Genomic DNA, 14,764 nt, shown 5'->3' with positions numbered 1-14,764 from the left:
GGCTCTCTAACCTGGTCAGGTGCTTTCCCTCAGCGTTCTGCCCCCACCCCACCCCTATCCCCGCTTTTGGGGGCGTACCTGGAAGAGGGAAAAGCAAAGGAGGCATTTTATGAATCCCACTTGCAGTGATTTTCTCTGGCAGCTCAGCCTCTCTCAGCAACACTGGCAGAAATATCAAGTATCTGCTGCAGACGAAGGCAGATGAAGTGCTTCAAAGCACTGACAGCCTGAATATCATCTCCAGGACCTAAATGGAAAAATGAAGGAGATTACTGGTTCATGTTGTCTTGGACCTACACACATACACTCAGGCTGACTTAAATTGTCCTCACTTTCCTCCCTCCCCCTTCCCCTCCCCTCCCCCTCCTCCTCCTTCCTCCCTCTTCTCTCTCTCTCTCTCTCTCTCTCTCTCTCTCTCTCTCTCACACACACACACACACACACACACACACACACACACAAATAATTTAAGAGATCAAGAATTGAGGCTGAAGAAATAGCGCAGCAGTTAACCGTATTTGTTGCATTTTCAGAGACCAAGATTTTATTTCTGGCATCCACATGGTGGCTCACAACCTCCCATAACTCTGGTTCCAAAGTATCTAATGGTTTCTTTTGGCCTCCATGGGCACACACATGATTCACATATACATACACACATTCATATATACATACATACACACACACACACACACTGCCGTCCCTTCCACTGCCGTCACTGCTGTCTTGATCTATGCTCTTGGCCCCCCTTGCCGCCTTTTCTCTGCCGTCAGATGTGATTTCCAGTGGGTACGGTTCATCTGTTTTCAAACCCCGCAGCACTGACTGAGGTCTTTATGTAATATAGGTGTTCACTACATCAGAAGGCATGTATCAACAAGGTCTGAAATTTACAGGGAGTGTTTTTTTTTTTTTTTAAAGATTTAATCATTTATTATATATAAGTACACTGTAGCTATCTTCAGATACACCAGAAGAGGGCATCAGATCTCTTTACAGATGGTTGTGAGCCACCATGTGGTTGCTGGGAATTGAACTCATGACCTCTGGAAGAGCAGTCGGGTGCTCTTAACCGCTGAGCCATCTCTCCAGCCTGTGTTTTTAATCAGAAGACTGGTAGGTATTAATTAGTGTTGTTTACACTTTTATTCCCCCCCCCCCCCAGCGCTGAACCCTGGACCGTGTGTGCACTAAGCAAGCACTCGGCCACTGAGCTGTACACGTGCAGTTTCCTTATTTGGAGCCAACCTTCTATTCTTTTCCCTGCATGAGAAAGTAGAGATGCTGATCTGTAGTTTGCTATTTTTCTAGACTGTGTTTCTTCTTCATGCATTAGACGTGCACTAAGTGTCTATGCTTGATATATAAGCAGTGGAAGAAATAAGGTTTATTTTCCAACTCCAAGTTGGGAAAATGAGGGTAAGACACAAAAAGACAGTGTAGAACAATTTACACAAGAGGGATACATAAAGGGGATAGTGGTCTCACAGAGAGTGACTGGCTGTCCTCACTGAGACAGCGAAGATCGCTCATAGAGGTGATGGCCTGTCCATGCTGCATTGGTATAAGTTAAAGGCACGGCAGGCTGTGATGGTGAGTAGTGAGGCCTCAGGACAGTTATCGGAAATCCACAGTTCACAACTGCAGTCCCATAGCTGCTTAGCCGAAACAGAAGATTTCAGTGGGAGGGTACTTTGCTAACACGTCCAAGTGCTCTGGGTTTCCCTAGTACAACAACAGCAGACTTGAATAAACACACAAACAAGCGTAGCCTTCTGAGAAAGCATCCCACAGAGGACGACCTAAGAGCTGTCTTGAAATAGGTACTACCTATTACGAAGGACAAGACTAGCTCTGCTAGAGGTGATCCCTAGGTTAGGGGCTTTTCTGACAAGACGGTAAGGCTACTGACTGAGGTTTAGAATAGAGAGAGGAGGACTGTTTAGAAGGGAAGATGGCAGGTGTGATGGTGGGGTTTTCAAGGGAATATTTGAAAGTGCTCAGAATAGCAGGTTTGCGCTAAAGAGAAAGGTGTGCTTGGATATTGATTATTATCAAGTCCTTAGAGTAGTCAAGAAGATAGGAGATTGCCAGGAAGTTAGCTATATTCTAAGCATTTTACATGTCTGACCATCCTGACCTTGTTCTCCGTGGAGAGCTCTGAATTTTATTCATTTGATAGCTGAGGAAGCCAGTGTGCAGAGTAATTTGTCAAAATTGCACAGTAGAACGTAGGAGAGCTAGGCTGTGAATCAGAACACTTTGACTCCAGACATATCTTGAGAACTGTGTGTACTGTGAAGGGGTGTAGTTTGGTAGGAAAGTTTTGTTTTCTTTTAATGGTAATAAAGTTTGCTGCCCTCGGTAGTGGTAATCCCAGCACACAGGAGGCAGAGGCAGGTGGATCTCTGAGTTGAAGGCCATCCTGGTCTACCAACTAAACAAGTTTTAGGACAGCCAGGGCTACACAGAGAGACCCTGTCACAAACAACGACAAAACCAAACTAACAACAGCCATCTGTTCTTTCTCAACGTTTGGCATATGCCAGAGAAGTGTTTTTTCTGTATATGTTTTGTATTTTACTGTGCTATAAGTGGACACTCATTCCCAACGTATAAACAAGTATATTAATTTTAGCAAACATTTTATGCAATTTACTCTTATTTTAAGATAACACAAGTAAACACTATAATGTTCTAGACAAAGAATAATTTAAAAACGCACTCAATGTTTTTCCTGGGCAGCTTGTATTTCGTTTAACTTAGTGTTAAGTTAACACTAAGTTAACTGGAGGGACACAGTTCAGGGAAAAATGGCCAGGCATGGTGACTCCCAGATGTATCCCAGAGCTCACGAAGCTTAAGAGGCTTCTGATGCAGTCAAGGGCAGCCTGGGCTATGGAGTGAGAGCTTGTCTCAAAACAGAACAAACAAAAATAGCCATGTCAGCCGTAAAGAGAACGTCACCAGCTTGCTTGCTAAGAATTTGAAGACATACAGTAAATGATGCGTAACCTGACCATGTGGAAGCAAACTCAGAACCAGGGATAGCAGAAAAACCACACATAAAACGGAGCAGCACTCACCAGCCCATATAGGTATGTGCAGACTTCAAGCCAAAGTGATGAGGGATGAGAGAGGAAACAGATTACCAGTGTGAAGAATGAGAATGGGACATCGTTATAGACCCTAATGTGCAAAATTCTCCCTAATGGACTGGGAGAATCACAGTGGAAAATGGAGAATATTTCTAATCCATGATAGTGAAATGCACATCAAATATAATTCATAAGGTAAAATACCTTTTAGGCGAAATAGCTGAAGTGACTCCGTTAGTAAAGATTTAAAGCCAATGCCGTCAGCTCTTTTTCCAAGGCACCAGGAAGAGAAAAGCAAATCAAACTCATAACGAATATATGAGCGGACGCTAGGAAACAATACAGAAAAGCATAAAAACTAAAGATGGGGGTTGGGGATTTAGCTCAGTGGTAGAGTGCTTGCCTAGCAAGCGCAAGGCCTGGGTTCGGTCCCCAGCTCCGAGAAAAAGAAAAGAAAAAAAAAAAAAACAAAAACAAAAACAAAAAACTAAAGATGACAGGACCTGGAAGGCTCAGACATGTGAATCGCCGTGGGCTACATGGCTAATTCAAGGCCAGCCTAAGTAATGAGACCAGGCTCTAAAACAAAGAAATTAACCCTTCAAAGAAGAGCGAGAAGACAGACATGATCAATAAGAAATCAATTCCTATCGATCCCCAAGGTACTTAAGCAGTTGTAAGTTGATATTATTAATAGTAATGAAAGTATGAATAGTAGTAATGACAATTCCTTGAAAAACTAAAATTTAGATCCCCTAGATACTTAAGCCGGTCCTAGAAGTTTATGACTATCACATCTCATAAATATGAGCAGTGTTTTAATTCTTCCTTCCCATCCCCCCACCTCCCCTCCCAAGGCAGGGTTTCTCTGTGTAGCTCTGGCTGTCCTAGAACTCACTCTGTAGACCAGGCTGGCCTCAGACTCAGAGATCCGCCTGCCTCTGCCTCCCGAGTGAGTGCTGGGACCAAAGGTATGTGACACCATGCCAGCGCCACTTGTCTCTTAGTAATAGATTCCTCATATTTATACCACGAGTCCCGTATGTGTCATTAAGTCCTGCTGTCCTTTTTTGTAGGCTTGTTACGCTGCCTCTGCGGTTGGATACCTAACGGGCAGGTAAATAAAGGCTGCTTCGTTCGCATCATTGAGCGAGTGGGGTATATAGTGAGATATATATTTCAACTGATAGCTTAGTCGTCTTGGGAAGATTATAGAAGATAGTGTTACTAAGAAGAGAGAACTGTATACAGAAGGCTTGGTTCCAAAGCGAGGTTGCCAGAGCACAGTCCAGTCTACTCGTGTTAACCAATTACCCCTCATTTTCTATTAAAAATTAATTCTTTTTAAAAATAACCATTTTAGAAAATATATAAGGAAGAAAAACTAAAATTCTATACTTCCACAACTGTTAGGATTTTTTTCATATATTCTACTTTTTTTCTACATTCACATAGTTTTTGGGTGGAATTCGGGCTTCTGATAACATTTGTATTACCCTTTCTTGCCACTGATTTAAGCATTTTTATTTCTAAAACTGAAGATAGTAATTAAGTACTATATAATCAAACAAGATTTCCCAGACCTTCCTTTTTAATGGGAACCTTCTGAACTTGAGCCCGAGGAGAACTCGGTCCTCTAAAACAGTCTCTGGATTACTTCTGTTGCTTTATTTACTCGTAAACAATATTTTAATTTTTTTTGCTGGCCCTGGGAAAACATTTAAATTACAGTCATCTATGCCTTACGTGATTCTGGACTGATAGTTATTTTAGCAAGCTAAAAGTTAATTTTGAAAATTTTATCTTGAAAACTTCGGAATTAAACTGATTGGTATTGCAGCATTAGCAACCGGTGATTCTTCACTTTTAATTCAAAATAAGGAACATTGTAACCAGAGCTCCTCGCTGCACTGGCCACAGTAAGTGTTCAGTGACTGCATGGAGTCCCTGTCATAGCAAACGGCATAGGGACTATGGCGGCTACTGTGCACTTTCTATTGAGTGGTTCCGTTCTGGGTGTTTGATCTCTGCTGAGAATTGTGTTAATGTTATTCAAGACTAAAAGATTATTACATTGGAACTGAAAAATGGTAGACTGAATGACCTAGAGACACTTTATTACCGAGTGCTTTAAGCTCAGGAAGTTATGTCCAGAGAAAGCATTCAGAAAGATTTGGAGGAAACCATGTATTTAGGATCACTTTTCTCACAAAGATTTGGTATATTATATGTATTTGTTAGGAAATGAAAAGAAATCACAGAAAATATATGTGGCTGTCAAAATCCGCCTCTATAATCAGTCAACTTGTGCTAACCCAAATATAATTAGGGCAAACTGTGAAGAGGTTAGTACAATACAATGGGGAAGTAATAGTGTGCACTCTATCTTACACTCGATGCTCCTCTTTTTTAATTATGATATTCTAATAATAGTTCAGCAATTATAGTAAAGAATTGCATGTCTTTCCTTTGACCACCAAGAGGTTTCATGGAAACCCTGACATCCTTTGAATAGGTAGCTGGTCTGTTCGAGCTGGGATTGCTGGCATCTACCCTCTTTTTTTTTTTTTCCCTCCAGCCATTAAGTTTGATCTGCTGTTGATGAACTCTGCTTTACTTCCAGGCCAGGAGTATGCCTCGTTGTTTCTGGTCCCGGCCTCATCCACGCCTTGGGCGGCATGGCGAATGCAAACATGAACTGTTGGTAATTAAGTCATTCTTGCTGAAGACACTTTTTAATGTGTCTTTGCATAATTTAACCAAGTAGAACTGATCTAGGGTGGGAAGAGTTGGGGAGAGAAAAACCAATCCTTGCAGGGCTTAGACATAGAGAGGAGAGTACTTAACTGGGAAGTGGTCTGGCCTTCAGGAAGAAGGGGCGGAGGGGTGCAAAGCCTGCGGTTCAGTGTGCTGCGTGAGGACAGTAGTTAACAAACTTACCCTGAACTGTAGAAACTTGCGGGCTGGAGAGATGGCTCAGCGGTTAAGAGCACTGACTGCTCTTCCAGAGGTCCTGAGTTCAAATCCCAGCAACCACATGGTGGCTCACAACCATCTGTAATGGGATCTGGTGCCCTCTTCTGGTGTGTCTGAAGTCAGCTACAGTGTACGCAGATAACTAAAATAAATAAATCTTAAAAAAAAAAAAAGAAACTTGCTAGGAAGAGTGAAAGAGTGGATTATGGATGCTTCTACGACACATAAGAAAGTAACTGACATGACGAGTGTTAATGGATAGCAGAACACAGTGTGCTCTTTAAATATTTGCATTGTGAGGAAGAAGAAACACTCTTAACTCCTTTACTGAGAGAGACATAATTAAAGAGTTTCTCACTCAGTGTATTTGTGCATGTGAGCATGCAGAGTGCATGTGGTTCTGAATGAAGAAATACTTTTTAAATTGGTTAATTATTGAATCAATAATTAACCTCATAATGAGCCTCATTATGTTATATAGATCAGGCTACCCTGGAATTACTGCCACAACTTCTACTTCTACTCTTCCTCTTCCTCCCCTTCCTCCTCCTCCTCTTTTCCCCCTTCCTCTTCCTCTTTTTCCTCCTCCCCTTCCTCTTCCCCTTCTTAGTCCTCCCCTTCCTCCTCCCCTTCTTCCTCTTCTTCTTCCTCCCCTTCCTCCTCCTCCTCTTTTCCCCCTTCCTCTTCCTTTTTTCTCTTCCCCTTCCTCCTCCCCTTCCTCTTCCCCCTTCTTCTTCCTCCCCTTCTTCTTCCCCCTTCTTCTTCCTCCCCTTCCTCTTCCCCTTCTTTTTCCTCTTCTTCCTCCTCCTCTTCCTCCTCTTCCTCTTCTCCTCCTCTTCTTCCTCCTCTTCTTCCTCTCCTTCCTCCTCCCCCTTTCTTCCTCCTCTTCCTCTTCTCCCTCCTCTTTTTTCTAGACATGGTTTCTCTGTGTATCCCTTGCTGTTGTCCTGGAACTTGCTTTGTAGACAGGCTAGCCTTGAGATCCACCCGCCTCTGCCTCCCTTGTACTGGGATTCAAGGCATTACCAAGCCAAGCAAGTCTGGAATTCTTAAAGAGATCTGCCTGCCTGTGTCCCGAGTGTTGGGACTAAAGGCATGTGACACTATGCTCATCTAAGCTTTTGTGTGTATGAGACAGAATCTCATTAAGTTGGCCAAGGCGGGCTTGAAATCCCTTAGCCCAAGCAGGCCTTGACTTTGTGATCCTCCTGCCTCAGTCAGTACCACCATATCTAACCAAGAGCTGTTGCTGTTGTTAGTTTGTTTGGTTTTTGTTGTTTTTTCTTGTTTTTCACCCCAGCTCAGTATATAGACATGTTTATTCTTTACCTTGTTCTGCCTGGTTAGTAAGACATTTATATATTCTTATATTAAAATTTGCTTTATATGCTATTTAATGCTGATTCTCCAGCCTTACCTTTGACCTTTTCTCAGCTACTTTACCAGTAATATCAGGATGAAGGGGATTATGTTTGTCATGGTTAGGATTTTATTGCTGTGAAGAGACACCATGACCATGGCAATTCTTATAGGGAAAACATTTAACTGGGGCTGGTTTACAGTTTCAGAGGTTCAGTCCATTATCATCATGGTGGGAGCATGGCAGCATCCAGTTAGACATGGATGAAGAAACTGAGACTTAGTTCTACATCTTGATCTGCAAGCGGCAGAAGGAGACTATGTATCATCCTGGGTATAGCTTGAGCATCTGAGACCTCAAAGTCCTCACCATAGTGACACACTTCCTTCAACAAGGCACACCCCCTAATAGTGCTGCTCCCTGTGGCCAAGACCTGAGTCTATGGGCCAAGCCACCACAATGTTCTAATCCACTCAGAACGTCTCTTTGTAATGTGAAGGGTGTCGTTTTCATTCTTTGCACAGTTTCTTTCTTGTTTCCCCTTCCTCCCTCCCTCCCTGCTTCTCTCCCTCTCTCCCTCTTTCTCTCCCTCTCTCTCTGTCTCTCTGTGTGATGTGTGCACAGACGGGACCTGACATGTGGAGGTCAGAGGATAACCCACAGAGGTTGGTTCTGGGCGCCAGGCTGACACGCACTTCATCAGGCTTGGCAACAAGTGTCCTCATCCACGAGGCCTGTGCTCCTTCCAGCTCCTTGTTCTGTCTTCTTTCCTTGCCTTTTTTTTTTTTTTAAATCTACCTTAGGGTTTTGGGTTTTTTTTTTAAATAACTTTAAGTTTTAGCTATGCTTTTTTAAAAAAGCATTAAGACATAGAATAGAACTCTCACTCATCTTTCCCTTTTCAAATAGACTCACTTAGGGAAATAGAAAATGTCTTTTCCCCATCTCAGGAGTAGTAAAGATATAAAATTCATTTCCTGTCCCTCAGCCCGAAAGCCTAGAGGCCGAGGTAAGAAAAAGCAAATATGTCGGCGGTTCCCACCTTCTAATACCGCGGCCCTCAATACAGTTCCTCGTGCTATGGTGATCCCCAGCCATGAAATTAATTTTGTTGCTACTTCATAACTGTAATTTTGCTACTGATATGAATTGTAATGTAAATATTTTTGGAGATAGAGGTTCGCCAAAGTGGTCGCAAACACAGGCTGAGAATCTCTGCCTTATCGTTCGTTTTCCATTTTTTCTGAATTTGAGGACAGTCTTTCTCATATCAGTTTGCTTCTTGAATTGCTTTAGCCTCCAGCTTTTCAGGGAAGTTTTCTGTCTGTTCTCTGTCTTAGTCACTTGCAATTATTTTTTGTTGTGCACTGGATACTGCTGGATGCTTTATATATTCTCTTTATTTTATTTCCTACGTGCATTGGTGTTCTGCCCCTGTGTCTGTGTGAGGGTGCCAGATCTTGGAGTTACGGACAGTTGTGAGCTGCCATGTGGGCGCTGGGACTTGAACCTGGGTCTTCTGGAAGAACAATCAGTGCTCTCAACTGCTGAGCCATCTCTCTAGCCCCCATATATTCTCAGGTGTAATAACATTTCTAAAACGTTACTGTTTCAGGCCCTTGATTGTGATTGGTGGTTCTTCTGAAAGGAATCAAGAAGCAATGGGAGCCTTCCAGGAGTTTCCTCAGGTATCCACCTGCCGCTGACGTCCAAGCCACCCTTAAGTCCCACTAAAGCAAAACACTATCTTAGTTGGGGTTTCTGTCGCTGCGATGAAACACACTGACCAAAGCAGCTGGGGGAGGAAAGGGTTTGTTTTTATCGACCAGAGGTCAGGAAGGACCTGAGGCACAGGCCAGGGAGGAACGCTGCTTGCTGACTTGCTGCTCAGTGCTCCCCAGCCTGTCTTCTACAGCTCAGGACTGCCCACCCCAGGGTGGCATTGCCCTCCTGTATGCTGGCCCACCTATAACCGTTATTAATCACGGAAACACCCTAGAGACTTGCCTAGAGGCAGTCTGATGGAGGAGTCATCTCAAATGACTCTAGCTTGTGTCAGCTTGACAAAAACCAGCCAGCACAGACTCAACTTAAAAAAAATCTATAAAATACATGCATGCATGCATGCATACATGCGTACATACATACATACATACATACATACATACATACGTACGTACAAATCTGTATTGCAGGCAAGATGGTTCTGTGGGTGAAGGCTCCTTCCTCCAAGCCTGAACACCAGTGTTCTATCCCTAGAACACACACGGTAGGAGGAGAGAGACTGACTCTCACAAGCTGGTCTCTGACCTCCACGTACCACATACACCTCATAGACTACAGAGCTAAACAAATATGATAAAAAAAACTTTAATCTGTAAAATAAAGACAAAGAAGGAAAATTGCAAGTGGGTGAGGTAGTTTTCTGAATAAGACCGTATCAGGTTGCGCAAAGAAAGAGCTTAGGGGCTGGAGAGGTGGGTCAGCGAGTGAGAGCTCACACTGCTCTTGCAGAGATGAGAGCACAGCTCCCGGCACCTCTCATCCATCTGCAACTCCAGCTCTCGGGGAATCTGATGCACCCTTCTGGCTCCTGTGGGTACCACTCTCAAATACACATTTGAATTAAAAAAAAAGTCTAAAGAAATATACCAAAATTGACATGGTTTGAATTTTATTTATATGGGTGCTTCGCCACATGCACATCTGTGCCCTGCGTGTGTGGTGCTTGTGAAGTCCAGAAGACGGCGTCAGATCCCCTAGCACTGGAGTTATGGGTGGTTGTGGTCTGCCATATGGGCGGTGGGAATCTAGTTCAGTTTCTCTGGAAGAGCAGCGAGTGCTTTTAACCACTGAGCCATTTCTCCAGCCCTTAAAGGAGATCTCTTTTATTATTTTTTTTTCTTTTTTCTTTTTTTTCGGAGCTGGGGACCGAACCCAGGGCCTTGTGCTTGCTAGGCAAGCGCTCTACCGCTGAGCTAAATCCCCAACCCCCTCTTTTATTATTTTTAATTATGCGTCTGTGTTTATCTTCATGTGGGTCTGTTACCGTAAATGCGGAGACCAAAGGTGTCAGACCTCTGAGGCTGCAGTTACAGATGTGGGTGCTACCCGATGTGGGTGCTGGAAACCAAACTCAGGCCCCCTGGAAGAGCAGTGCATGCCATCACCTGCTGGGCCTCTCTCCAGTGCCTCCAAAATCGTCCTGGTTTGTAAACTGAAATCCATTCCTTGACATAGAAAGATATATGAATAAAAATGGTGCATCCCTCGGACTTTACAGAAATAGTTAAAAGAAAAATCTTTTCAAAATTATCACATCTGGTATACATTTATTCTTATTTTAGGAGAAAAGAAAAGCATTTCAAAAGTTAAAAAATAAATTCACCAACAAAATGTTGCAGCTCCAAAAATAATTCGCAGGGGGGCTAATGATACGGCTCAGCAGTTAAGAGCACTCGTGCTTGCAGAAGACCTGGGCTGGTTCCCAGGACCCACACATTGACACACAACCATTTGTGACTCCAGTTCCAGGGGATCTGACCTTCTCTTCTGATCTCCACAGGCACTAGACACATACGTGATACGCATATCTATATTCGAGCAAAGCACTCATGCACACAGAATTCAATAAATCTAAAAAAATAGTCACAGAATGCAGATTGGAAAGGGACATAAGAGTGCAGTGAAGCTGTGCATGTGCCTTCCCACTCCCACACCCAAGGTCTCATACAGAGTTCTATATGATAGGAAATACACTTTTTATATAAGTTAATGGAAAATTACGCCTTTATACTGTTGGGAAACAAAGGTTTATTGCTTTATTATCAAGTAACAGCAACGGTATTTAAGTGATGCCCATACATCCAGAAAAGTAGAATTGATAATTGGAAATAGATTTGGGTGTGTTGGCACACAGCAATATTCCCAACAGTTAGGAGGCCAAGGCAGGGAGATCATACATTTGATACTATCTTATGTTGGCAAGACCCTGTCTCAAAATGACAATTAAAAAAAAAAGAAAGGAAGGAAGGGAGAGAAAGAAGGAAAGAAAGAAAGAAAAGAAAGAAAGGAAGGAAGAAAGAGGAAGGAAGAAAAAGGAAGAAAGAAAGAAAGAGAAAGGAAGGAAGAGAAAAGGAAGGAAGGAAGAAAGAAAGAGAGAGAAAGAAAAAAGAAAGAGGAAGAAAGAAAGAAAGAAAATGTAGGTCAGGGAGGATAGCACAATGGGTAGGGTAGGTGCCCTCAAGCCCAGAGCCCAGAACCCACGTGGTGGAAGGAGACTCAGCCCATGTGTTGTCTCTTACCTCCTCACTCCACATACATTGAGTCTTAGTCAGGGTGTCATTGCTGTGAGGAGACACCATGACTACGACAACTCTTACGAAGGAAAGCTTTAATTGAGGCTGGCTTACAGTTTCAGAGGTTCAGTCCCTTATCATCGTGGTGGGAAGCCGGTGCCATGCAGGCAGACATGGAGCTGAGGAACTGAGAGTAAGTTACTACAAAAATCACGTTGATAAGAAGCAAAGAACAGAGAATTAATGTCGGCTGTTAAAGTATAGCTTCCCAAAAGGAATACTGTCTACTGGATTAAACTAAAAATTAAAACAGTTTGATTTAAAATTCAAATATCTTAGGCTTATTGTAAGTTCTTAAAGCTGAAAGACATGATCATAGCGTCTGACACCCGAAGGATGACCTTGGCTCTCTCAAGCCTGGGGGACTGAGGCTGCCGCCCTTTCGGTAGATTCCATACTGAAAGTATGGAGGGAAAGTGTCTCCACGCGCTTCAGAGACCATTGCCGCGCGGAGGCACCGAGTCGGAGAGCCTGCAACTCCCGTGTTCCCCACAGCAAGGCAACAGACAGATTTGCATGTTTGCAGCGGGGCCTCGTGGGCGAGCCTTCCGTGTGCTCCCTTAGCAGTCAGTGACTGCCTGTGCTCCTGTGATGTGATACATGGGGTGTGCTATCTTCATTTTTGCCAGCCTGAGAGTTGAATACAGTGTGTTGTTTTGAATTGTTTCCAGAATTATCCTGAGGAAGACATTGGATTGTGATTTGAATGGTTCTGGTTTTGTTTTTTTGTTTTTGTTTTTATTTTTTTTTTAGGTAATCTCAAAAAAATAAAAACAAAAACCACATTTCGTTTTCTCTCACCTCTAAATATATATAATGACTTAAACATTTTGTCTTCCTTTATGAGAACAATAATATGGTGAGCTAACTTTAAATAATTTTCATTTCCTATATAGGTTGAAGCTTGCAGATTATATTCCAAGTTCTCTGCCCGGCCAAGCAGCATTCAGCACATTCCTTTTGTTATTGAAAAGGTACGGTCTTACTGAAAGGCTCTTCCCGCACGGGACGGGACGGACGCAGGCTCGCGTCTATGCTGAGCACGTCTACGCTACAGCTACGCAGAGCACGTGAGGCTCTACAGAGCCACACCTCCAGCACTGCTGTTGCTGCTCTTAGTGGAAAGACGAGAACATACCCAGATATGAAAATAACATTGTTAAAAAGCTATTTTCATTCTGATGTTCACTGCCATTACATTTAATTATTGAAACAGAGGTAAAGTAAGTTATTTTTAGAAAAACATTTCTCCTGTATGTTAGCTTCATAAATTATCGTTTTAGTTAAAGCACAGTAAAGATGGACGAACAACAAGGTCCTGGGTAGTGATTGTGTCAGCATTTGCAAAGATATTGGGATTACCGCATGTAAGCACATCTTTCTCTTTTAGTTAATTAAATAGCATGCTGTGAATTAGTGTTAGCTAGCAAGGGCTTTGCGTGAAATTAAGTTTGAGCTATTTCAAAACCAGTTGATTTGACACATACTGTCATGGTCTAAAATCTCCACCAAGTGATTAAGGTTAAGAAGTGGGGTAAAGTTCGTGTTCCCACGTAAACCAAGCAGGGCCTCATGGGTATTCTTCAAGTGTGATAGAATATGCATTTCAGAGCCCCACAGGAATGCTTTATCATCTGTAAGATGAAAATATCCTTCAAAATATAGTCAATGAAGGACGTTTTCATTTTAATTATAACTTTTTTCTCCAACTAAGAATACCTCAAGAAAAATTAGTGTTCATTTTATCCATTTAAATTAATTTCAAGAAGATGTGATAATTGAGCCATTCAAAGTCTTTTGTTTGTGACAAGCACAGGCAGTGAGGAGCAGTATCTACGGTCGCCCGGGAGCGTGTTACATTGATGTTCCTGCAGACCTTGTGACCCTCCAGGAGAGCACGACTTCTATAAAGTAAGACTCAGTCACAGTTCCTCCTAAGGTTTGTGCTATGATACTTAGCTCTTTAAAAAGAATTAGCTGGCAGTTCATCAGTTAATCTCCAAGTGTCTCAATATTTTTTGATGATTTTGTAACTAAACTGAATCCCAGCCAAAAGGCTTCATTAAAATAGTCTTACCTGGTAACTGTTTGTGGATTCATTACTACATCTAATTCCTGGAGTCCATCACTTGGAGTTATTTGCCCAGGAGCCTCTGTTGAAAAGCTCAGCAGAAAAGGTGTCTGCCTGCTAATCCCAAAAAAGATGTTCTGAGGCATGTTTCTATGGCTTGTCCTTGTATTTCTTAGACACTGAGTAAAAGAAGTATAAAAAACTCACACTCGCTATCAATCATTTTGATAAAGATGCTACTGGGGTCCATCAATCCCCTAAGTGATATTTCTTTAGTCTTAGGAATAAAATACACTTTTTCTCATAATATTTTTAGAAAGATCCAGAAGTATAGAAATAATTCTTTTTTTAAAATGGTCATCCTATTCTGTTTATGTGTATATGTGTGTGTGTCCATGTGGCTGTATGCTGCTTGTGTGGGTGTCTGTGGAGGTCAGAGAAAACGTCAGATCCTGGAGCTGAAATTACAGGCAGTTGTAAGCCGTGTGGGTGCTGGGAAGACAAATCAGGTCCTGGAAGAGCCACAGTGCTCTTAATCAGCATGGTGAACTTCGTCTTTAGAGGTTTGAGACTGGATCTATTATATAGTCTGGGCTGGTTTCAGACTCAATCCTCTCTTCACTTCCCAAGTACTGGGATTGCAGGCGTGCACTGCTGCAGGTGTATGTGTGTGTGTGTGTGTGTGTGTGTGTGTGTGTGTGTGTGTTTGAGAAGGTGTCTCACTGCAGTCTTGACTGTCCTGGAACTTGCCATGTAGACCAGGCTAGCCTCAAACTCAGAGATCCTTGTGCCTCTGCCTCCCAAGTGCTAGGATTAAAGGCGTGGGCCACTGCACCCAGTGGTGTCTCATTGTTTTAAAAGTATTTCTTTTTTTTTTTTCTTTTTCTTTTTTTTTTTTTTT

General features: G+C 42.6%; 1 protein-coding gene across 5 annotated transcripts in view; it reads left to right on the top strand.

Annotated features, from left to right (window-relative positions):
• Hacl1 (2-hydroxyacyl-CoA lyase 1) overlaps positions 1–14,764 on the top strand; it is a 38,118-nt gene that overhangs the window by 888 nt on the left and 22,466 nt on the right. For all 5 annotated transcript variants that reach the window (XR_010058324.1, XM_063275792.1, NM_053493.1 and 2 more), the window contains exons 3-7: positions 4,175–4,215; positions 5,722–5,802; positions 9,050–9,122; positions 12,689–12,766; positions 13,609–13,703. Coding sequence is in view for 4 of the 5 variants with exons in the window: in XM_063275792.1 (XP_063131862.1) it covers positions 4,175–4,215; positions 5,722–5,802; positions 9,050–9,122; positions 12,689–12,766; positions 13,609–13,703 (368 nt within the window). In the remaining variant the exon portion in view is untranslated. The remainder of the gene's footprint in view (positions 1–4,174; positions 4,216–5,721; positions 5,803–9,049; positions 9,123–12,688; positions 12,767–13,608; positions 13,704–14,764) is intronic.

This window comes from Rattus norvegicus, chromosome 16 (genome assembly GCF_036323735.1).
Source record: "Rattus norvegicus strain BN/NHsdMcwi chromosome 16, GRCr8, whole genome shotgun sequence".
Lineage (NCBI taxonomy): Eukaryota > Metazoa > Chordata > Mammalia > Rodentia > Muridae > Rattus > Rattus norvegicus.
Note: the sequence above shows the minus strand (reverse complement) of the source record. Positions and strands in the feature narration are given on the sequence as shown.